Below are 25,677 nucleotides of genomic sequence, written 5' to 3'. Positions count from 1 at the left end.
GGCATGTTTGTTTTTATTTATATGCAAGGATAGCATCTGTTTAAAAAACCTTCTCCTGTTTGAACATGTTTACCTGCCCTTGTAACAAGTAACATATACGATGTCAATGAATAAAATAGTTGGGAGGTGGAAAAGTCCTTATTTCTGTCTTAGTTTGTTTACTTTTGTGCACTTGTCAGTACTCTGTGCAATCCGTTTTGCTGTTTTCCCTGATCAGTTAGGCCCTGGTCCTGCAAACACATGCCGGGTACTTAACTTTACATCCTGACTTAAATGGGACTACATTCCTGCTTGAAGTTAAGCTTGTGTGAAAGTGTTTGCAGGACGGGGGCCTTAAATTATCTTCACATTTTTTGTGTGTGGGTCTCTTATGCAGCAACAGGGAGAGTAAAACAATGTTAAAAATTAGAAAATATACTTGTGAAACCACAAGAATTGACAGGGAGACACAGGGAGTAACTGAAACTGCTTTTAACATTTGTTTTAATTTAACTAGACTTGAATTTTATGGTGTCCTTTCAATCATGCAACCTTGTTGCAGTACATTTAAAATGAGATTTATACTATACTATTCTGTATAAGTGGTGTAAGATGAGATATAGGTAAGGATGAATATCAAGAAAGAGGAAACAGAAATAAAGAAAAAAAATCTTAGATCTTCCCCTTTTTTACTTAAGGGGCTTAATTTATTTTCCAACACACATTAGAGTGTATTTAATTTCCAGGAAATCTTTCCAGATATCTTGAAGCTTTGCCAACTCATCACTATATTCAGAAGGAAAAAAGAGGAAGCCAAGCTATTAATTTTGTCAGATCTTTAGCCATTTGAATATTGTATTACCTGGCATGCCCAAATCTCAAGAAGCAGGCTCTTCATTTTCTGTACAACTGCAACAGCATGATGGGGACATAAATAAACATGCCCAAGATTGTAAAATTACTACTGCCTTCACAGGAGTGATCCTGTACCTCTCAGGATACTTATGACAATCAGTTCCTCCCTTTTTCTCTGATGATAAGCCACCATACACAAAGGAACAAAATTTTGAAAAGGGAATGTTTTAGTTCCCAGAGGCTTATTTCTCAAGAGGAAGAAATGAGCCTCTATAAAAGATAACGAACGTAAAATATTTTGGCTCTATTTTTTAAAACAGGATATAATTTTTTATTGGCTGAAACTCTGCTGCTTTTTTTTTTAGTTGAAGTTGTTCCACGTCTAGATTTTGAACAATTTGTTATTTCCTGCTGGGGGAAATAGAGGAACAATTACAGCACGATTCTGTAATGGTTCTTGGTTAGAGTCTTGAAGAAATACAATGTATGAGATATTGAGGGTTGACCTGCCACTGCAACAAAGTAAGCCACATTTTTGTCACGGCTTTTTAAAGTTTCTGGTAGGTGTGATCTGTGTCCACCACAGCTATATTTGGATACAACCTGCTCCATTTTTCCAGTGTAAAATAGTTTATTTATATTGACATGGGCATGGGGTATTTGTTGTGCTGGTATGTGATGCACATATACACACAGTAGAATTCCGCTGTTTTGGAAGTAATGTCCATTTTCCAATTCTTTTTGAAATAAAAATCTGACTCAGTCTTTTTTCCCCTTTCTCCTCCAAATTGGGTGCAAGATTGTATGTGAATTTCTTAACTTGAAGAACTACTGCCCAGGTATTGGCTCAGATTTTAAATGCCCAGAGTTCTGTTTTCATTGCTACTTTTTTCTGCCTGCACCCCCAGGTACAAACTCACATGTTCATGGTAAGAATGAAGACCAAGGCCCAAACCCTGTAAGCACTTGAATTCAATGGGACTACTCCCATAGGTAAAGTTATTCCCTGTGTGTAAGTGTTGGTAGGAACAGGGTCTCTTTCAAAAGGTAAAAGTTGCTTTACAAGCTTACAGTTAGAAGTAGGAACCCTTTCAGGTCATGGTTTTGTGGTGGGGTGAGGTGTTTTGTTTTGTTTTTAATTTGTTTAAAGTATTGAGTTTGAGTATTTAGTTTAAATGTAATCCAGAATCCCAGAGCTCAGGCTGCAGCCTGAGGCCCCACTCCCTGAGTCAGCTGACCCAGGCCAGCCGCAGGTTTTTTTATCCCTGTGCAGACTTCCCCCTCAGAGCCTGGGTCAAGTGACTCAGCCTCATGCTATGGGGCTAAAAATAACAGTGTAGATATTCGGGCTTGTGCTAGAGCCTGGGCTCTGAACCCAGTAAGGGGAGGTTGGGTCTTGGAGTAGGGTTGCCAGGCATCCAGTTTTCAACCAGAATGCCCGGTCAAAAAGGGACCCTGGTGGATCTGGTCAACACAGCTGACTGGGCCATTAAAAGTCTGGTCGGCAGTGCAGTGGGGCTAAGGCAGGCTCCCTGCCTGCCCTGGCTCTGCACGGCTCCCGGAAGCAGCAGGCATGTCCGGCTCCTAGGCTCAGGGTTGGCCACAGGGGCTCTGCACGCTGCCTCACTCCATGTGCCAGCTCTGCAGCTCCCATTGGCTGGGAACTGCAGCCAATGGGAGCTGCGGGGGCGGCTGCCTTAGCCCCACTGCGCCACCAACTGGGACCTGAGGTAAGCCCCAGAGCCCGAACCCCCTGCCCCAGCCCTGAGCCCCCTCCCGCACGCCAAACCCCTCAGATGGGAGCCCCCTCGTACACTTCAAACCACTCATCCCCGGCCTCATCCCAGAGCCCTCACCCCTTCCCGCACCCTTGCCCCAGCCTGGAGCCACGTCCCATACCCTGAACCCCTCATGTCTCACCCCACCCTGGAGCCCGCATCTCAGCCGGAGTCCTCAACCCCCATCCCCACCCCAGTTCCAGCCCGGTGAAAGTGAGTAAGGGTTGGGGAGAGCGAGCGATGGAGGGAGGGGGGATGGAGTGAATGGGGGCAGGGCCTTGGAGACTGGGCGGGGCAAGGTTGTTTGGTTTTGTGTGATTAGAAAGTTGGCATCCCTATCTTGGAGCCTGTGCTCCAGCCCAAGCCTGAACATCTACACTGCTATTTTTAGCCCCATAGCGCAAGGCCGAGTCAGTTGACCCGGGATCTGAGACTCCCTGCCATGGGTCTTTTTTGCAGTGTACCCTGTACGACTCAGGGCCGCCCAAGGGGGGAGGCAAGTGGGGCAATTTGCCCCGGGCCCCACAGGGGCCCCCACGAGAATATAGTATTCTATGGTATTGCAACTTTTTTTTTATGGAAGGGGCCCCCGAAATTGCTTTGCCCCAGGCCCGCTGAATCCTCTGGGCAGCCCTGGTACGACTTACATATGCATGGCTTAGAGCCTGGGCTCCAGCCATACGTAGTATGACAAAGGAGAGATAAATATGGGACTTGAGAGCTTGCTGGATGAAAGCCACTTCAAAAATATAGAGTGGGATTTTCAAAAGTACCAGAGCGATTTAGAAGCACAGTCCCATTTGTCTACCAGTGGAACTAGTGCTCCTAAATCCTTAGAAGCTTGTGAAAACCTCACCATTAAATTATAGCCACTATTTTTTTTGGCCCAAAAATATGTAGCAAAATCTGCAGATTAGTCCAAAAAAGATGACTTTCTATTTATTTTATCTATTCAGATTAAATGTAGTCACGCTCTAGTATTTTACTATCCATTCTAAGTGCTCTTTTATCAATCTGGAGGAATATTAGGTAGAGAAATAAGAAGAAAAGTTCATAGATTGGCCTCTTTTTCTGGAATATAGCTTGAATAATTTTATAATACGCTATTCACTCAGCTATATTTCGAGTCCACTCTGTTGCAGAGATAATTAAGGAAAATTATCATTGCACTAGCACCATATTGAGGTATTCTGGCCAAAAATAATATGCAGAAAAATCCAACCAAATTATCCAAATCCAAGTTATTCTGCGCCAAATCTGCTTTGTTGTTATCTTCAACGTATTACCCCCCCCCCCACACACACACACGCATACACACACTTCTAGTTTCCAACATAACTCTGCATATGAGAGAGTCGGTGTCCTGACTTGTGTAGTTGTATCATTGCACCATCTAGTGGAATATGGAGTGTATAATGTACATGCCTTGGATCGGGACACGAAACTGTGCTGATTTATGCCTGCTGAGGATCAGGCCCACAGTATACAGAAGTGATGTCTAGATAGCTAGTGAACTGTTGGAGGGATTTGGGGTTTTTTATTCTATTTTTGGGTTTTAGCATTTAACTCTATAGTTCCCTTGGTCTCTGAGTACACTTCTGTCAATGCATTTAGGTTTCCATGTGAGAGAAAATTTCAACTCCTGTTGTTAAATTTTTCACTTAATTTTAACATATAGTGTGAGGAACGAGGGAAGGAAATGAGTTGTCTCTTCCATCTATTATAGACTTAATTTTTTTTTCCCTTCAGTAATACACATCCCCAGAGATGGAAAATTTTAAGTAAACACCTTTGGAAGGTTAATCCAGGTGGGGTGGGTGAATGGAGAATGGAAAGGTAAAAGGGGATGGGTAGAGAGGGTAATTAAGTAATATAAGAAACGGTGGAACAAGAACTCTGCAAAGAATTTTTTCTTAGTTTTTCAATGTCTCTTAGTGATTTTTGGGTACCAAACTTGAGACATTTTTACATGGATCTGCTTTTCAGCCCCCAGGTTTTGAAAATGAGAACTCTTTTGATGTCTCAAGCTGATTGCTCCATATCACTCTTGTAGAGTATCTCGGCCTTCACATTTTTAGATGAAAGTGGGTAAGACTGAAATGTTTTGAATGGGAGTGTCTTACTGGAATATTTTTTTTTTTACAAGTTAAGCCGAGATCGGCAACATTTCCATAATATCTTTTATTTACTTATATTTTTCCAAATTGCCCTAATTTTATCACTTCCCAGATAATTATATGCCTGGTAACTAATGTGTTTTATTTAAGGTGTCTTGAGTGGCAGTAAAAAAAATAGGTAAAACTATGCCAGGGATATTCCTGAGGGAATTCCGCACCAAAAAATTATGCGCACATTATTTAAAAATTCTGCAAATTTTATTTGTCAATAAATAAATGTGGCTCCAGCATGGCAGTGGGGAGCACAGGCCACTGGCTGCATTGAGGTGGGAGATCACCCTGAAGCCCCCACCTCCCCGGTACAGGGACTTCGCAGTGGGGCTGCACCTGACCCCGACACAGTGCAAGGGCTGGGCCTGCCCCAGAAACACCCCTGGACCCTGCCCCTCTGTACCAGGTGTGGGTGGGCAGGCTCAGCCCAGCAGGATCCAAGTGTGGAGGGGCTCAGTGTGGAGGGATCCAGGTGTGGGGTGAGAAGTTTCTGTGGGGGGCAATCTGGGTGCAGGTGGCTCAGTGGGAAATCTGGATGTACAGGGGCTCATTCCAGGGGTCTGGGTGCAGGGTCAATGGGACTCTCCAGGGGATCCAGGTGAAGGTGGTTGGGGCTCAGTGGGGGAGTCTGGGTGGTGGGGGTGTAGTGTGTGGGGGGTCCAGGTGCTGGGAGAGTGGGGCTTGATTCGGTATAGGTCCAGGTGCAGCTGGTTGGGGATCAGTGGGGTGGGGGTCAGGGTGTTGGGGGCTTGTCAGAGGGGTCCAGGTGTAGGGGGGGTAGGCCTGTGTTCTGTTCCTGGTTCTGCCAATGAAATCGGGTGTCTCTTCACTAAGCAAAAATGTATGTCCTTAGTTCTTTATGTCGAGTTAACTAACACAAGGTAAACTCCTAGTGAAGCCAATGCAGTTTAGTCTTCACCCATGTTAGCAAGTTGAGTTAGACTATGGGGGAGCCTAGGATTTACCTTGACCTGCTAACTTGTGTGAAAACTATAGATTTACCTTGGAGACACTAAGGTTTTACTTTGTGTTAGTTAACTTGAGCAAGTGAATTCAAAGAGTTAAGGACACACCTTGTTTGTCTCCCTGTGAAGACAAGTCCATCATGGCTAAATCACTCTACCTCCCTGTGCCTCAGTGTCTCCATTGGTAAAATGGGATTTATAAAACTTTTCTTTATAAAGTGCTTTTCCATGGTGCTATATGAGCCAAGTCTTTAGAAAGATTGTGCACTTGAACAAAACTCTGTGCACCAAATTACTTTCCATGTGAAAAGCATGTCTTGTTTCTCAAGGACGGCATTCAGTTGCTAAACGAGTGCCATATAGTGGGTGTCTATTAATACTTGTATAATAACTAATATTTATTATTTGATTTGGGGTGATATGACATTGACTTTACACTGCAAGTTTGTGTACCCTTGTAATGCATCCATCTGGAGAAAGAGGTAGTTCCTTGCTTTGCTTGAGTGGCAGGTAGCAGCACCAATCATGTTGCATATAGCACTGTGCCGTCATTACTTGCAGTCCTGCCTTGTCGTCTTCCCAGTTTTCTCTGCTTCACTGGGAAGCAGTTGCACGCTACTCCTCGTGCTGCTTCTTCTCAACGTCTGTGATGTTAACCAGAATGGACCAGCAACAGAAGAAAGGCAAGAAGTGTTCCCATTGTGATCATCCTTCGCAAGCTACTTTTATGGGTCCAGTTTGTCTCTGTTGTCCAGGAACCTCAGCCATTCAGCAATCCGGGACTCTGCTTCTCAATGCCGGTCAGCTGCTCTTTTGAAGGAGTTATTTCAGCAGCACAGAAGTCTGCATGGGAGGTAGGAAATTCTGCTCTTATTCCTCCCTCTGCTCCAAGATTATCTGTGGAAGATGTGACCTTGCCTCCCACTCTTTTGCCAGACCGTGCCTCTCTTATCACTAAGGCATTTGTGAAGGCAAGGGCTCCTTCTGCTTCCCAAGCACTCCCTGTCGAGATTAGCAGACCAGTGACTTGACTTAGAGCTTTCACAGCTCCACCCTGCACAAACGCAGTTCCTTTTACTTCAGCTCCTAGAGCTCCAAAGGAAACGAAGATGGATTTCAGAGAGTATAGAAGATTATCAGCCAAAGGGAATTCAGTGCAAGCAATGTCCCTGATTCCTTTCATAAGTGACTCCTTTGAGGAAGGGGAAGTGATGTCCTCTGAGCCTGAGGAAGGGCCATATGAACCACATTCATCCAGCAAATCCCTGATAGAAGTAAAGGGGAGATCCTCTACCAAGGTTACCCAAGTCTCCTCTGACTTCATTGAGGAAGGGGAAGTGGTGTCCTCCGAGCCTGAGGAAACACCTGGGGAAACAGACTCATCTCGAAGATTCCTGATTGAGGATCTACCCTATCTGTGCAAATATTTTATGAAGCAACTCAGGCTAAAACGTTATACCTCACGAAGTGGCTCAAGGAAATTGCCCCATCTTGTGGAGGAGAAGCCAGATGATACCATTCCCCTTCACCCATCCATCAGTGCCTTAATTAAAAACATCTGGGAGGCTCCAGATGCTCAGTTTATATTACCTACTCATCTGGCTAAGCTTTACAAACTTCCAGCTGGGAAAGGTAACCTGTGGGCCTCTGCACCAAGAGTTGATTCTGCAATAGCATCTCTCTTCACCAAATCTTCACGTCCTGTTGAGGGAGAAACTGTTCTCATGGACCCTTTAGAACGTAAGGTAGATGAGGCTCTTAAGAGTGCCTATGAATTTGCTACCATCCAGCTTTCAGTTTCCATTTACTCCCTGTATGCAGCTAGGTCACTGGTGGAATGGCTAAGGAAATTATTGCCCCACTCTAAGAGGCCTGTTTCTAAGTCATCTCGCAAGGTGTGCACCCTTTGTGATCTGGCATCCCGCTATCTTCATGATGCAGCCCAGGATTCCCTCCACCTGGCTGCCCATAACATAGCAACTCTCACAGTGGCTAGGAGAGCCCTTTGGCTCCGTCCCTTAACAGGTGGGGAACTTTCAGCCAAACTCAAACTTGTTGGCCTTCCTTATGATGGGGGTCATCTCTTCGGGGAAACCTTAGACCAGGCCTTAAAGGATCTTTCAAAGAGTACAGTTATGACAGGAGATCAAGAAAAACCTCAGGCCTCTAACTCCTCCCGTGCCTCCAACAGGCCTAACAAGGGTGTCAGGTATCCTCTCTCCTCATATAGACCTGGCAGGTATAGATACAGGTATCCGGTAAACCAGTCCGTTCACTTCTCTGGCTACAGGGGAAGAGGTCGGACCAACGAATACCAGCCTCACCAAGAATTCTGACTCTCTTTCCCCTCAACAGAGGGTGGCAACAAGGAGGAAGCTTTTGGTTTGTCTCAATCAATGGAAAGAAGCGATCTCCAACAGCAGGCTTCTCTCCTTTATTTTCTGAGACCCTCTAGGTCAAGAACTTCCACCTCTCCCTTATATTTTCCTCTCCTCGCTGCCCCAAGTCCTGGGGAAAGGAGACATATTCCTGCTCACTGTGCATCACCTGCAAAACATTCACATCCTCATTCCATTCCACTTAGAGAAGAGATTCACAAGCATCTAATTTGTTTATTTAGAAGTCCGCAAGGAATCAGGGAGCAACCTTCACATCCTGAAATGGGTAAATCAGTTTGTCTCCAAAAAGAGCTCCAAACTAGAATCCACATGAACTCACCAAGATTCTTATCTCCACATGCCATCCACTTCCTAACTGTGGCAATTTTGACTGCAGTAATGGACTCCTTCTTTCACCTTTGCCTTGGTCCCAGGTCTCTCTGGCAAGATGAAGACTGTCTTCACAGCCCACCTGAGAACAGGTGGTGGGGAGCTGTTGATACATCACTTGGAAAGTTGTTTGCTTCAGGGCACCTTCTTACCAGTGGCTTGGGGAGTTCCAGTTGTGAAGATATTAAAATATCTCATTCTGGAGGTGAACAAGTCCAAAAGTCTGCTGTCTCCTACTCAACATATGACTTTGGGTGCCTATTTCCTGATATATGTGGGAAGAGCATCCCGCTGTTTTGCACCAGAAGCATGAAAAGTTGGGCATTTTGTAGCGATGATTCCGCCAGAGCAAAAAAGCAATCTTTCATCTCTCTTTCCCTCAGTTACTCTGCTGTACAAAAGGTTTGGCAAGACCCAAGCAAACAAGGCCCCCTGTACTGTAATTGCTCCCCCTGGTCCAAGCAGGTGTGGCTTGTAGGTCTGGTTCTACTATTGTTGGATAGATCCTGGTTCCTCCTGCAAGTTTTTAACTTCTCACGGCTAGGCACTGTCAACGTATTTCATTTTTTGTTACATTTTTCCTATTTAGTATTTACTTTGTGTTTGCAACGCTGTGGACACTCAATCTGGGAAAAAGAGGAGAGCCAAGACAGGGCTACCAGTGAGTGCCAAAATCTGTGCTTCCGTGTAATTGTTCCTGCTGCCTATTTAAGCAACAAGAAGACATCAGAGATACAGAAACAATATTTACAGGTAAAAAATGTTCTTCTGAATGGTTTTTTACTTTTGTTTTAAATTCTGTTCCCACAAGCCCTGCCAGATCATTTGTACTTGCCCATTTTACTTTTATTTAACTCATTCTTCTACTTCAATGGGTCTATCCATGCTCTGAATTTGGGTCTCTGATCATTCTGTATTAGTGATGTCAGTCTTTTTACCCATCCCAGACCTGTGCCCTCTCTTTGGATTTCTTGCAACTGACCATTTTTTGTTGGTGGGTTTTTTTTAATGTAATGTCTGGGGGTGCGGCGGAATATGTGTATTTTACTTGCTTTTGGCCTGTTTTTTTTTTTCTTTTGTTTTTTTCAGACTTGCTGAGCATGTACAACTCTTAGGTCTCAAACCTACCAGCTACTGAGCACTCTGTCCCTGATCTAGCAAAGCACATGGCTGCAATGGGACTCCTTACATGCTTAATGTTAAGAGGTTTGCCAAGTCAGGCCAGAGAGCCCAGCACCTGCAGGGTGGAGCCCCCATTTTGCTGCACATTATGGGTGAACAGCATTTCTTAAAAGCAGGCCAGCTTTATATTTGCTATGCCACTAGTTGTTTTGGTGGAGGAAAAACTGTGAAATTTGAAAACTTTTTTGTGAACTAACTTTTGTTTAAAGTATGAAGTTATTTTTGAGTAACCCCACATTCCTTAGGGATGCAAAGCCCAGCTTGTTAGTCCCAGGTTCCTACAAAACAACTTTCTCCTTGTTGGTGCTGAAGGAACGGTCCTTGATGTAGTAGAACGCGTTGTTGGCAGTTGTGTCTTGGAAGCTCAGTGTTGTTTCCATTCTAGACCTCCTGGTGAGTGCAGAGAAATATAGGAGATTACATGTGCAAGCTTGCAAAGCAAGGCTCTGCATTAAACCTGTCCTGTGGAAAAATGGCCTGATGTTTTCCAATGTTGCATGAATCTTCAACAGTTTACAAATGTGTTCCAACACTGAAAGATGAAATCTACAAGCTATTTTTTGTGTGTGTGAACGTGCTAAACTTGCCACAAATGCCTGTTTCTCTGTGTTTGACGTTTAAGTTAACTCTCTGTGAAGCTTTCTTATATAAAGCCTAGGAGGAAAGACTGTAGGTATAAATCTGCAAAAGTTTACAGCATTCACTGATAATGGACCAATAGTTTATTTTACAGTAAAGTGATCTCTTTAGGGTGTATTGCTAACTTTTTGTCCTGTTTTTATTGATTTAGTATTCAGGAAAAAAACTAAACAGTATTGGCAGTCACTGAGAGATTGGCATGATGTTCCTTTTCAATATTTTGCTCACTTTTTGTTTGCTGGAGCTAAATAAGGCCCTAATCCTGCAAGTATTTATGCATATGAATAATTTTACATACATGAGTTCAGTGGAATTACTCACTTGTATAAAGTTAGTCAGGTCCATAAGAATTTGAAGGATTGGGGCCTAGAGTTCAGCTTTAAGATTTATTCTAGTCATAGGTTATTAATATAAAATACTACTAGCATAGTCTGACTTTTTAAATAACCACAAATGTACACCTTGTCTTAAAGTTTCAGGTATACTTATAGGAAAAAATATCATAAGTATTAACTATTTAGAATTAAAAAAACCTCCTGCATATTAATCTGTGTTGAGACATTTAAAATTGTCTTTAATTAAGATTGGTTTTTGTCTCATAAGTGGAGTTTGTTTAGGTATTAGATTTTTCTTCTTTGTGTTTTGATGTGTGACTGTGTGAAATGACAGCAGGATTTGTTGAGTATGTAGGCCACTATTGTATTAGAATTACATAACATTGTTGAGTGGTGGAAACTGATGAAAAGACTGGGATGCACAGAGTCCCCTAACAGATTATATACCCTGCAACAATGAAGACAGCTCAAGCTCTACAGAGAATGTGGGCACATGCAGTGAAAAAGTTGAGGATTTTAAAAGGGCACGTGAGTTGTTTTTACATTATAGCTTGTTATAAGCCCTCCCTACACTTTCACACCCAGGTATTTATTTTTTATTTTTTAAAGTGTGTGTTTGGTAACTCAGTAATAAGAAATTGTATAAATATGTGATAATTATCCGCGAGGGTTGTGTGTTCTGTACACAGTGTAATTTTTATTCTAGCAAACTGTCATTCAAAATTTCCACCGCTGAATAGTTTTGTAATCAAGGGGCTACTGATCCATCTATTCTAGCTATTAATAAGGCATCTGTCACCTTGGTATCTGAGCACCATGAATATTTAAACAAATCCTGATAGTGATATTTTAATTAGAAGTATTGTACTGGCTGAAGTTACTACTGAACTCATATTGGCTAATTACAGTAAGTTTCATTTATATACAAAAAAAACCCAACAGTTCTAGTTGAAGGAAAACCTGAGTAAACTCGCCAAATAGTTACTTTTAGTAATTTGATAAATACATAGGATTCATTTCTTTTGCTTGTGCCTCTTGTCAGCAGTTCTTTCTCTGTGTGTGGGTAATGCAGTAACCATTGTGTTCCTGTGAGACTTTTTAAAAGATACAAAAAACATAGTCTCCCTTTGCATTTCTTTACAGCTAGCCAATGACATGAGAAAGTCTCAAGGATAAAAGGTGCTTTTCTCTTGGTGCATTTAGAGTAGAGACCCATCTTCTGCCTTAGGATAATGATTTCTAACAAAGCAGGAATTTTGTTCTTGTGATAGAGCAGGGGTAGGCAACCTATGGCACGGGTGCCAAAGGCGGCACGCGAGCAGATTTTCAGTGGCACTCACACTGCCCAGATCCTGGCCACCAGTCCGGGGGCTCTGCATTTTATTTAATTTTAAATGAAGCTTCTTAAACATTTTAAAAACCTTATTTACTTTACATATAACAATAGTTTAGTTATATATATTATAGACTTCTAGAAAGAGACCTTCTTAAAACGTTAAAATGTATGACTGGCACGCGAAACCTTAAATTAGAGTGAATAAATGAAGACTCGGCACACCACTTCTGAAAGGTTGCTGACCCCTGTGATAGAGGGTTAAATCCTAGTTCTGATACAGTCAGAGCTCCTCAGCTGGTGATTTATAACATTCGTAGTCTTTCCCTCCCTCTCATTCTCCTTCTTTCCATTAATCTGTCAGTATTGGTTAGCATCTCAGCACTGGCAAGCAGCAGTACATTTTATAATGTTCAAGAGATTATTAGTTGGAGATTTAGGGCAGTGCAGATGTTTTCAGGGCCTGATAGACTACCAAGGATGACCATTCAATACTGTGCATTATATAGCTTGTGTAATTTTATCAGTATGTCAAGAACTAGTTCTCCTATCTTGGTAATAGATTTTTTTTCCCCTTAATTTCTTTTCATGACCAACTAACATATTTCTAAGCATGACTGTCCTTTTCCACTGACACTGATCTGTTCAGGCTCCACTGCTGGCAGTCTACGAGATAGCTGTGAAGAGACCTCGCTGCTGGGTGTTCAGCCTCCAGAGTCTGAACAAAGTCCAGCCACAGTCTCAAGGTGCAGATCCTGTCTAGCACCCTGTCCTGACAGCTGTGACCATGTGGTCCCCAGCCCAGACCCCGGAACCAGTGCTAGCCTCTCCGAATACTGCTGTATCTTTACACACCTTCTCCCAGAACTCTTCCCAAAGTTTACATCTTCAAGGGGCCACATGGTGGGTATAGCATATAACACAGACTCTTTGCCCAGAAATCTAACACAGAATTGCTCTTTATTAAATCACGAGACATGTACAGATCTGTAAAAATAATAATAATAATAATAATAATAATAATTAATAAACCCTACATGCATTTCCCTGCCTCTGTTTCCTCATCACTCTAGAGCATTATTTGGGCTTGGCTCAGGGTTCGTTCAGAGTCCTTGTGTTGTCATGCATGGCTTGTGTTCTGAAACATGGAGCCTTCTCCCTAGGTCAGCTTGCTTCCTCTGACCTTGGCCAGTCTATTCCTTTCCTCTCCATCACTGGACACCTTAATATGCCCAGGGCCGGCCTCAGAATCTTAAGGGGAGGGACAGTAAGACTATTTGAAATATACACCAAATTTAACTGACTGACTCATTTTACACTAAAAATGTTTTGGCTGTTTGGTGGGAGGAGTCCTTTCAAGTTTTACCACTACTAGCCCACAGCCTGTTGCTGCAATAATTGAGCCCAGCTGCTTGTCCTTCCAATTTTAGAGATCACTTGATATCTGCTCACATTTTTAAGGCTCTCTTAAAGGGAAACTGCTAGATGGAAATGACAGCTGAGATCCCCTGCCCCCAAGCCAGTACTGCATATAGTTTAAAAAACAAACAAACTAGAAAAGCAGAACAGAAGATGCATCAGTTCCCAAGGATTTTTTTCTGTGCAGGATTCTCCCACATGTTGGAATAAGGTAGAGAGAGACAACAAAGTAGCAACTAGCAGCAGCAATTTAACTGTCTAGTTATACTGGCCAGCTGGTGACATGGGAATAGCTGGAAGCACCATTATTTGACAGATGATGATTTCACTGACCATGTGTTTCAGCAAGTAGGTTAATCTACTCAACCCAGGGCAAGAATGCTTTAATAGTAATGATTTTAACTCCGTAACTCTTTCTCTGTCTGTCTCTGTCATTGTCTCTCTGTCACTAGGCTAGATGAGAAGACAGATATTTAAAAATATTTATTTCTATAGGTTTTAACACTAGCTCCTCTCCTCCATAAAACCTCTGCTTTGACTTTTATAGTGTATTTTTGCTAGCTGTAGTTCTAGATCTTGATTTGTAGGATCTGCTAACTTCTGAATTAGAAAACTTAGATTATCTATCCATTTTTAGAAAGACCGTATGTGTGCATTATTAATATAAATATGCTTGTATTGGTGTATGCTAAGACGTATTTCTGTATTATAAACGGTTTGGGTGTTCCTTAAATAATGTTTGGAGCAAGAACTATAAGCTTTTTTTCATCCAGTGACCCCATAGCAAAACATGACCACCTAGTCCCCTTCAGGTGTACCCAGAATCGGCTGTGTGGATTCTTTTCCTGTGACACTTCATGGGGTCTTTGACCATCCAAGAGAACAGAAACAACTGTGTGCTTAATGGTCTGCTTCTGCAATAAAACAACTGTACTGGAAACATTGGGTACACTTCATAATAGTTAATTAAGATGGGGATAGTCTAATAGAGGTGGACTTATTGTAGTTAACTGTACTTCTAAAAACACTACACTTACATACTTCCTTCCTTCACTTCTACCCCTTTCTTGATTAGTTGTCAAAGCTGGTCAAAGTTCTATTTAAATTACTTTTCTATGGAAACTGGGTTTTTGTGTAACGGAATTTTTGGCAATTTTTGCTTTCCATGAAACATGTCTACTTTCAGTCGAAAAACTGAAGTGAACATCTTTTTTGTTCATAAACAGAAAATTTCCATTCAGAAATGCTACTTTGGTGCCCCATGGGATTGGTAGTTCGGGTACCTCATGCTCCCATTTTTCTCTGTGGGCCAGAGATTACATCTCCTCTGTGCGCAGCAGCCATGTGATTCCTGTGATGCACCACAGTGTCTCAGCAAGAAGAGAAACCGTGGTGCATCTTGGGAGATGTAATCCAGCCAAGTCTGTTACCCTGGCTCTCTAATATCAGTGCTGATATTATTTTCTTAGGTTTGGATGCTTTTTTTTCCTTCCTAAAACTTATTGCTGCTAAATTAGCATCTCGGGGAGGAGGTTTCCACTTGTAAATACTCTTTTTAGCACTGGAATCTTATTAACTATGATGTAGAATTCAAAAGTCAGATTTCCAGTCATTGATTAGAAATGTATTCTAAATTGCCCTTGGTCTTGAATTTGCAATATTTTGTCCATTTTCAGAATCCAGACAGTCAATGGCAATATGTTATGATTTATTTTGTATTGGCCCAGGGAATGTTCACTGCACAGGGTGTTACCAGAGCATATCTACGTACATATGTGGGTGCACACACAAAGGTGTGCGTATACATATAACCTGCTAAATTCTAATATATATTCCCTCTCCAATTTTTTTCGGTTAGTCTCATTGTCATTTGACATAAAAACAAATGTGTTCTGTAGCCGACTCCATCGAATACTTTAAATAGTTGTTTCAACAGTTTCTGAAATGGGATCTTCCAGATTTTATTTTGGGGTAGTTATTTGTTTATGTTGCTTGTTGGTTAATTGCTTTTTGGTTTTTGTGTAACAGGCCCCAGGCATGGAAGAGCTGATATGGGAACAGTACACTGTGACCTTACAAAAGGTGAGAGCTTGTGTTTATATTTTTAGTTTTCAAATGCTCTATTGCTGCTTTTATTTTAAACATGTGCTACTACAATTTTTATTAACCTATTTGGAGCTGAAACTTGGTTATTTTTGCTGTCCAAAATGGATATTGCTCATCTTGAGGTTTTTTCAGCGCTGGGTAATCACAAAATTCTCATGATTTTTTTAAATCTATTTTGAAAAGACTCCATTTAAATTCCATCTTTATTACTGTTCAGTTTTGAGCAGTGATGGTCTAAATGCAATATGTACCAGCCAAATAGATAAATATGTAATTGACTAACATAATACAAAAACAGGATAACTCTGTTAGCAGATACAGTTACCAGGAGTACTTCATAATCTCAGATGTGGAGCTGCATTGCAAATACATTGAGAAATCAATGGAAAATGTATACCATTATACTGAAGAGTAGAATCCTATGTAAAAATTATTGTAATCATGATTAAGGCTGCGATTCTGTCACAGAGGTCATGGAAGTCACGGATTCCATGACTTTCCGTGACCTCCATGACTTCTGCAGCTGCAGTGGCCGATGCGGCTGACCCTGGGAAGCGCTCAAGCACCAGCAGTCCTGGGGGCAGCCGGAGCAGCAGCCCCGGGGATCGGCTGAGCATCAGTCCCGGGGCGGCCCTGGCGATCGCCCAAGCAGCAGTGGCCCCAGGAGTGGCTGGGGCTGTGGCCCCAGAGGCCGCCAGGAGAGCAGTCCCCAGGGGCCTCAGAGCAGCGGGCCACCAGAGGCAGTCAGCTCCTACCACTGGAGAAGTGGAGCCCAGTAGCAGAGATTTAGTAATGGGTATTTATAGTAAAAGTCATGGACAGGGCATGACTGTGAATTTCTGTTTATTGCCTGTGACCTGTCCATGACCTTTACTAAAACTACCCATGACTAAATCTTAGTCTTAATCATAATTATCAAATGCATGTGCTGCTATTACATGAGAGAATAGTACAACATGTACAACTCTCATTTTTCCTCTATTAAAGGCAATGTCAGATATTTCTATCTTTTGAAAACAAATTTTATTTCTGTACATTTTGGGGATTACAAGGATGGTTCTACACACTTTTGCATTGCCTGGACATTCCAGGCCCCGGAGCAAAATAGAGCAGTTTCGATGATGTTCTCTCTCTGTCCTGCCTGACTCTGGCCCCCATAGGCCATTTGGATGGCCAGGGATCAGCTAAAGGTTGCAGCTTACTTATCCTACAATTTATTGCCTGCTCTGCTCAAATGAGGCAGAGGTCCTACAGACAACAGCCTCCTTCACAACACAACTCCTAATTCATTCACAGAGCATCATCCCTCCTGTGCCCTGAATAAGGCAAGAGTCTACAAAAATAGCATGTTATCTTGTAATTAAAGATTGTATCATAATACATACACATAAGGGGGGCAAAAATAAGGTTGCACAGGCAGCCTTAATTCTGGTTTCCTAAATTTTGAGTGGTTGGCTTTGCAACCTTAATGTTCTTTTAATGTAATTTTTGGGGGAAATAATGTATCTTACATGCAGTGACCTGCTAGTGTTCATTATCTGCTACAGAAGACGGAGCACACATCTGTATGGCCCCACAAAGGGAGTGTGTGTAACTTTTCATTTCTTGGAGTTGTAAAGGCAGATTTAAAATCCAGAGGACATTCCCAACCAGATCACCGGTGGTTTCCGTTCTGAAGGACGGGTGGGTAATGCACATAGACAGATTGGCAATGACTTTAGCCTCATTCATGAAGAGGCAGAATAAATTACTCATCTAAATTATTCTTTTCCATGAATATAAATGTAATAATTTTGTGCTAATTATTACAAATGCAAAACCACTTCAAAAACCCACTCTTAAATACAATAGTTAAATTCAGTCAAGAAATGCAAAAGTTGGGGATTGGACAGAAATGTTTACTTGGCTGCACTTCACATCCTATGTGCCTTTGATGGTACACAGTACATTTACACTTTGTTATATCCACACTAAAGTACACATTTAACTGGAAAAACAAGACTAGAAAATACTGTAACACGCAACATGGTTTAGTTAACATTGTTCCCTTGCATTCCCTGATTTGCTGATTGTTACTATGCAATCTTAAATTTGCATTTAGCAAAAAAAAAAAAAAAAAAAAATTAAATGCAAAGGGTCTGATTCTCAGCTTGTGTAAATCAACACAGCTCCATTGGGCCAAGTTGTCAGTTTATACCATCTAAGGCTGCTGCCCAAATGGTCTAGAGCTTGTTGAGATAACAAGCTCCATTAGCTCTGTCAGTGGATCAAGTCTTAATTCTGTGCTGTTTTTAGCTTGAGGCCTCCTGAACCTGGCCAGTGTCAACCAAGGCTCAGTGACTCCAATCAACTTCATAAAACTATTTATTGGCCTTCCCCTGCTCCTACTGAGAGAACTGAGTTTTGCCACTGCCATCACTGGGAGTATGGCTAGCACAGGAAGGGCTGTGAAATACATAAATTAAACTGAAAAAATGGAGAGAGAAAAAATTGTTTTCTTCTCTAATGTTTCAGTTATAGTGAACTTTGATGTAACAAGTAACTCTAGGTATTTTTTTAAACAAACCAGACAGAAATGTGACTTAAATTGTTCCTTTAAGTATAGCAGATGCTACTGGCTCTCCAACTGTACTAAATGATCAGTCAGAATGTGTACACACACACACTCTATGTGTGTGTCCATATATATATTGCACACTCTGTTGTACTTTTCTGCATTCAGGATTTACTGGTGTTCTGGTTTAGATACAAGTCTTGCTTCCTCTTTCATTGCCCCAGTATATGCTTTCTGGTTCACATTCAAGCATTCCAAAAGCCCCATGTTATGACAGCCTACCCTTTCCTCAGAGGCAGGTTTGGCATAGGTACCTCATGATCCATTAATGCACTGCTTGGGGGTGGTGGATGGTGACACCAGACGCTTAGTACACATTTGTAGCTTCTTCTTTTTTTTATCAGCAACAATTTTGCATAGTCCCTTTCATGAAGTAGTAATTAGAATTTAGATAGCGTTGCATGTTCAGTTGTTAATTGCTAGAAAAACTGCTCCAGGGTCTCGAGCATTCTAATCAACTGCAGCTTTCTACTCGGCAGTTAATTCAGTGTGAATTGTTAGCATTAGTGGGGAAAAAACAAGAGATCACACAGGAAACAGCGAGTCCTCTCATCATTTTTATTGGTCACAGGATGACATGCCTGCTAGGTTTTTGACTTTCACGATGGAAACCTCAAATTGGTTACTTTGCGGATTGTTTTTTCATTCTAGTTTGTGCAACGCTTCATCAGAACTGCATTTTTCTATCTAAAGTGAGTGTTGCTGTGATGACAGTCTGTTGGCTTAATCATAATCTCTGTCTCCATGTTGAAATGTAATAGTGTTCAGTTCTGTTTTATGTATGTGTGTGTGGTTTTTTTTTTTTTTTTTTTTTTAGGATTCAAAAAGAGGGTTTGGGATTGCAGTTTCCGGTGGCAGAGACAACCCTCATTTTGAAAATGGCGAAACGTCCATAGTTATCTCAGATGTCCTCCCAGGTGGCCCAGCAGATGGATTACTTCAGTAAGTGTGCTTCCCTATATCCCCCATGTCTGGAATGTTTTGCAGATAAAGGTGCAGGTTTGATTTGAGAGCCTGCCCCAGCAACTTGATCCAGGGTGTTTCTTTCTGTAGACTTGTGTGTCAACTGTCCATATTTTAAATGAAATCATACCTCTTTTTTTTTTTATCTCATAAACAAGTTAATCTACTTTAATGGTGGTATATTGTATTGTTCTATACATAAGCATGTCTTCTTTGTGTGTTTTTAAGAAAAAAAAACTTTAGCAGGACATTACTTCTCATGGCAGCCTTCTTCACATACATAGTGTCCTTGTTGACAGCTTTCAAATGCTGGCCCTTAACACAACAATATCTGAAGCAATTTCCCTCCACATTTAATATGTTTGCATGATGTCTTCATTTAGGCATTGTCTGCACTAGATCTGTTTTCCTGAAACTTTCCATTATTTATGCTGCTTGTGTAGCTCCACCAGCCGTAGGAATGTGGGGATGCTAATGTAGACCAGCCAACGGTGACTGCCTCTATTTTAGCAACAGTATCATCTAGAACTGCTGTGACCAGGGTCAGACAACACAGAAGTTAAAATGCCAATGGCATTATCTATGCTAGGGCGACCTACTTGTGGAGTTGTAGTGGTGAGAAATTTTACAGAAAAAAGGTTGTTCACATCCCCCTAGAGATTAATCTTTTTTCCCTGTAAAATGTAGCTAGTTGCTCATATTCACCTAGATTAGCTAGGGGTTAATGTCCAGAGTGTGATTTTTGGCTAGCACGGTTGGTTTACAACAGAAAAATCTTCTTCCAGAGTGGGCAGGAGAACTGTACGATTACCTTGCCAAACAGTTCTTGACAACATTTGTGGAATGTTGTGGCTATAACAGTTCAAGCTATAGCATCAGGTGGAATAAAGGCTGTAGTTCTAATGTGGCTGTGGAAACCTCTGCTGGACGTAAAATTCTTAAAATGTGTGTCAAGGTTTAAAAGAATGCACCCATTGATCCTTAACAGATTTTGTAAGTTATTGTTTACAGTGTTGTAGCCATGTATTCATGGACTGAATAGACACACTGGATTTATGGCTTATTACAACAATCTATAATACACACACACACACACACACACACACACACACACTGTCTTTCCCCCCTATAACTGGAGGGGTGTTAAGGGCCATTTGACCTTGAATGGTCCCTTGGAATACAGCTCTGTCGCATCTTACGCGCATTTAACATGCCTGATTTCAGCTTTACGCCGTCGGCAAAACCAAAAAAAGAGAGAAAAATAACAATTTTAATACTGTACCTGTAGTGCGGGCGATTTCGCCCGCCATTCAACTCATTGTAATTTTGACTATACACGGTTTTCGCTTTATGCGCTAACCGCGGAATGGAACCCCCGCGTAAGATGAGACTCGCCTGTATATGCTTATGCTAACCAATCTGTTCCACCTTATATTTAGCTGTGACAGCCTGAGTACCCATCCCAGACCTCAAAAAGAGCTCTGTGTAGCTCAAAAACTTGTCTCTCTCACCAACAGAAGTTGGTCCAATAAAAGATATTACCTCACCCACCTTGTCTTGTAAGTTATTGTCGATCCTGGAATCAGCACATCAATCAATCACACATAGGGGCATTTAAACCAAAAACCACCAACAATCAATGAATTGTTAAAACTGGAAGAAGCCTTCAGCATGTGCCTTATTTAAGCTCTCCCAGTTTATATAAACTAATATGGATGTTTAAGACTAGCTTGTGTTCTGTTTTTTGTTAGTGAATGCACAGGACGTTCAGAACAAAAGTGGAATTCAATTTGAAAATTAAAGGATGTCCCTTCTAACCCATCATGTACTTCTTTTGTAGAGAAAATGACCGGGTGGTCATGGTTAATGGGACCCCAATGGAAAATGTTCCCCATTCTTTTGCAGTGCAGCAGTTAAGAAAAAGTGGGAAAGTGGCTGCCATTGTAAGTTAACAATTACTAATTCGTTGCATTATAGTTGTACCTATAACCCCAACCAAGATCAGTACCCGCTGAGCTAGGTGTATACACTAGTTCATACACACAGTAAAACCTTTCATGCCTTAGAGCTTGCAATTTAAATAAAAAAGCCAAACTGTATGTGGGGAGAGGAGAATATTATCCCCATTTTATAGATGGAGAACTGAAGCAAGTGGGGAAGGGTTAGGTGACGTGTCCAGTGTAACACAAGGAGCCTGTCTGTGGCAAAGCAGGAAAATGAGCTCAGCTCTCCTGAATCTTAGTGCAGTGTCTTAACCATATGACCAACCACAGTTAATGTCTCTGTTGTTGCCTATTTATTTATTTATTAAGATGGAGACAACATGCTGTGCCCTGTGCAAGACACACAATGTACAGTCCCTTTCCAAAGAGTTTACATCTAAACAGGCTTAGCATGTGTTTCTTACCTCCCTTAAGTAGAGAGTATTGTTTGCTTGGGCACAGCACAGTTTTTAGAAGCTTTTAAAAAAAATTACTTTATCAACTTATGCCGTTTAAGGCAATTTAAAAAAAACAAACCACTCTTGCTCTGTTTAGATGGATGAAACTAAAGGGATGTTTCTAACAACCGACATAGAATTTTAACCTATCACTTCACAGTGTTTTGAAAACAAAGCTTCTTGAACAATAAGTTGCTTAGAGGCTCTTGCTTTTATGACCTAGCATTTGAGATTTTCAGCATTTGGAATAAGATTTAAAATGGATGTTGAGAGAGGTGCTCTTCTTTGTTTTTGTTTTGTGTTTAATACAAACAGGTAGTGAAAAGACCACGGAAAGTGCAGCTCACCGCTCTAAGGAGAAGCCCCTCTCTTGACCATGATGATAGAGCTTTCGATGTACTGGATGACCCAGCAGAGTTCGATGGCAGGAGTGCTCGAAGTGGCTATAGTGATCGGAGCTGGCATAGTGGCCATGGAGGTCGCAGTCAAAGCTGGGGAAACAGCCCTGATAGGAGCTACCGAAGAGATCAAGATAGAGGGCGCAACTACAGCAGAGACCACAGCAGGGAACGCAGCTACAGCCGGGATGGAAGTCGTGGCAGGAGCATCGACAGGGAGAGAAGCTTGGACCGAGAACGCAGAAGAGACCGGAGCCGGGGCAGGAGCATCGACAGGGAGAGAAGCTTGGACCGAGAACGCAGAAGAGACCGGAGCAGGGGCAGGAGCATCGACAGGGATGATGGCTATGAACGTGCCGCTGGTGACTACAGCCCACCCAGGGATTACAGTCACAGACATCAGCCTGACCCTAGATACGACAAGGAAGCAAGGAGTCATAGTCGAGACAGACTGAATTCCCACAGCCCCTTGCTTGAACCACGACGCCAGCATGAGTACCCAGGACAACAGGATAGACCTATCGGTGTTCTCCTAACAAAAAGCAAACCGAATGAAGGTAGCTGTGGGGGGGAGGCAGGAAACGCTTCTGGTGAAGGGATAGATTTAAGGGGAAAATGCTGTTCTCTCCATTGGCTATTGGGTGGGTGGCTTTAATACTCTACGTACAACTGCTTACCTACATTCCTCCTCCACTCCCTTACCGTTGTGTGTGGGTGCCGTCTACTCTTTGTCCTTGGACATGGGACTTCCTCCTTGCCTGTACCATCCACTGCTCTAGTCTCTCCGGGTCACTGTGCACTCTCGTTCTTTCCTCCTATGAGCTCACTACCCTTCCAGTTCTGATGGAATCCATGACTTTGATCATGGTTAAATTTACACCTGGCACTTATAGATTAAAGAGAACCTGCTGCATCCTGTCTTTTAGTGTTTGGTTTGGCTTAGCTTATTTGCTTTAGTGGAAGGCAGACGAGGTTTCCAAAAGTATAGTTTGGGTGAAATGGGTTGATACATGCACCTCTAATAGCTCAGGGTTTGGTTCAAACTAGAACTAGTTCATGCATCATTAGAGTAATTAAAAAGTAAACTTTTAACAAAACATTGGAGGGTGCCTGGGTGTGTGTGTGTGTGTGATGATTTTAATAGTGTCACAAAAATACATATGTCGTGCAACAAAACTACACTTTAGATTGGGTTGTGTCAGCATTTCACTTTATAAATCCTGTTTTCCTGGGATTTATAGAAATCCACTGCGTGGGGGCACTTGGCATATTGTAAATCGTCTCTCCATAGGAGCAAACCTGTTCTTCTAAATCTGGAACACACCACTGCATCTATCTTAATAGCATTGGTGGAAGGGGGAGGCTTATGTTTTGTTTTTTTAAATAAAAATTAATTTTGCACATGACAGGTCACTTTCATTGAGTTTACCAAAAAAAATTATGCTCCAATATGTAAAGATAATGCACACAGAGATACGTACTGTGCATGTAGAGAAAATCTGTTTAACGACTTTGCTTAAGAAGTTTGTACGTAGCTAACAGGCGGTACAAAAACACCATGACCATTCAGAGCTGTAGTAGCCTGTTTTGTATGTGATGGTGTTGAAAATGGGAAAATAGCTTAATTTGACAATTCTAGAACAGGCTGCTTTCAAAACAGATATTTTACTTTTTAAAATAGAATACAGTGGTTTTGGCCCCTCTACGCTGCTGGAGCTGTACTGGAATCTAGCCACAGCTGTCCTGCTGACAACTCCACTGGCGATGGGACTGTACTGGCATAAAGCCAGAGAGCCAACCCCCTCCCTATCCCCCAATGTAGGGGGTGTATCTGGGGAGGGGAGGGACCATGGCTCCACTTCTCAAATACTGAAGTCTCTTCGGGGCTATGCTAAGTTATCCTAAGTTGGTGCCATGACGAGCCACTACCATTTGAGAGTGGGAGAACCATAAATGCCACCCTAGATGCCCCCACTGCCCTCCCCAGCCTCCTGCACTAGCAGAATATGGCACAGGAGAGAATCTGACCCATTAGGTACAAAAACCTGTCATTAAAAAAGTGAAATGTGAGACTGTTGGCAGTGTAGGACTGATGTCCCGTCCTTGAGTCTCACCATGTTACCTCTGCTTCTTAAGGGGCCTGATTCCCTTTTACTATAATGTGCTGTGTTGCATGTGATTGTGGTTGATGTGTACACAGCCTAGTTATTAGATGTAAACACTTACTCATTCTGCCAAACTACAGGCTGTGGATTTTTTTTCTTCGTTTTCCAGAGTATGGTCTCCGACTTGGAAGTCAGATTTTCATAAAAGAAATGACCAGTACTGGCCTGGCAACTAAAGATGGTAATCTGTATGAAGGAGACATAATACTCAAGGTATGTTGTGGACAAAGGCATGCTGAAGCATATATTTATTACAATGCTTCTTTCTGTGCTGAGGTGGTTTTTTTTGTTTTGTTTTGTTTTTTTGTTTTGTTTGAAAACCTAATTAGAACATCTGCTCACTGGAAAGGGGATGAGCGGATTTGACCTTTGATATGACTTCTTATTGCCATTTGTGTTCTTAATTGTTTGCTTATAATAGTACTTCTGCCTTATATGTACAGATTAATGGTACAGTGACAGAGAATATGTCGCTAGCTGATGCCCGAAAATTGATTGAGAAATCACGAGGAAAACTCCAGTTGGTAGTCCTCAGGGACAGAAAACAGACACTGCTCAACATCCCTTCATTGCATGACAGTGACTCAGAAATAGAAGGTGAGGTGTCTTAGGGCCAAAAGGCAATGTCCGTTCTACTCCCTGTATAAACAGAAAGTGAAGCTGTTTATATAAAGGGTTTCTCATAGGAGAGTGGTAATGCAAGTACCATATTTGATTGGTACCTATATTGCAGCTATTCTGTAGAAAGACAAAGAAGCAGCAAACCCTTTTCCTCTGGTGTAGGAAGAACCTTCAGTCACTCAGCAGGCATTGTGTCTTTCAGTGACCTTTCTAGCTGATTCATGAGTAATGTTGACTAAACAAAGCAAAGCCCAACTCACCATGGCTAGAAGGAAAGTCATTTTAATGCAAGGCCCGATTCATGACAATGGTGGGATGAGCTCAGTTTTATTTCACTCTAAGGACACTTCCACTCCTTCCAACATTCCAGGGAAGGAGACAGAATTATGGAATCAACAGTCCTGGGGGCTTAGTTTAGCCTCCTCCAAGCAACTTCCTGGATCTTTTTCATATGAATAGTCCCTCTAAGCATAACCTGCATTGGGAAGGGTGCTGGTGCTTCACTGGAAACATGCTGTTAATTGATTCAGGAAGTGTGTTTCTGGTGTGAGAATATTCAGTGCAGCTTCTTGGAGCTTTTCCTGCTGAGAATGGGTCGTGGCTTGAATTTGTGAGCTACAGGGAAAATTGTTTTTCTCTCTGAAGGACATTTAACAGCTCAGCTTCATGTTGTTTAACAGTGAACCCTCTGGACTTCCAAAGAAGAAATTGGGGAGGGCTATGACAGACAAGCCATTTTCTTTTATTTAATCTTTTACTATGCAAGATTCGGTTTCAGTTCTTCGCAACCACTATCTCTTCTTCATTTTATAGTTCTCTTATTTCTATAATAATAAAGATAGGCCTCTGTGTGGTGTGTTTTTCTAGCGAGAGCTCAAACCAGTAGAATGTTAATAATAGTTGGGAAAAGTTTACACTTGCTTTTGATGCTCCTTGGAATTTCTTTTTG

The 25,677-nt window shown here is 41.9% G+C and overlaps 1 protein-coding gene across 7 annotated transcripts in view; it reads left to right on the top strand.

Moving 5' to 3' along the window:
• TJP2 (tight junction protein 2) overlaps positions 1-25,677 on the top strand; it is a 91,035-nt gene that overhangs the window by 45,830 nt on the left and 19,528 nt on the right. For 6 of the 7 annotated variants that reach the window (XM_026652381.1, XM_026652380.1, XM_026652377.2 and 3 more), the window contains 6 exons: positions 15,450-15,503; positions 18,959-19,083; positions 20,945-21,047; positions 21,860-22,499; positions 24,217-24,320; positions 24,551-24,704. In XM_026652381.1, coding sequence (XP_026508166.1) covers positions 15,459-15,503; positions 18,959-19,083; positions 20,945-21,047; positions 21,860-22,499; positions 24,217-24,320; positions 24,551-24,704 — 1,171 coding nt within the window. In that variant the 5' untranslated portion in view covers positions 15,450-15,458. Of the gene's footprint in view, positions 1-13,744; positions 13,770-15,449; positions 15,504-18,958; positions 19,084-20,944; positions 21,048-21,859; positions 22,500-24,216; positions 24,321-24,550; positions 24,705-25,677 lie in introns of those variants that run through there. The other variant, XM_024200157.3, reaches the window with a different exon arrangement.

Source organism: Terrapene carolina, unplaced genomic scaffold, assembly GCF_002925995.2.
Source record: "Terrapene carolina triunguis isolate 2854851 unplaced genomic scaffold, T_m_triunguis-2.0 Scaffold113, whole genome shotgun sequence".
In the NCBI taxonomy this organism is placed as follows: Eukaryota; Metazoa; Chordata; order Testudines; family Emydidae; genus Terrapene; species Terrapene triunguis.
This window is presented reverse-complemented; position numbering and strand designations above follow the sequence as displayed.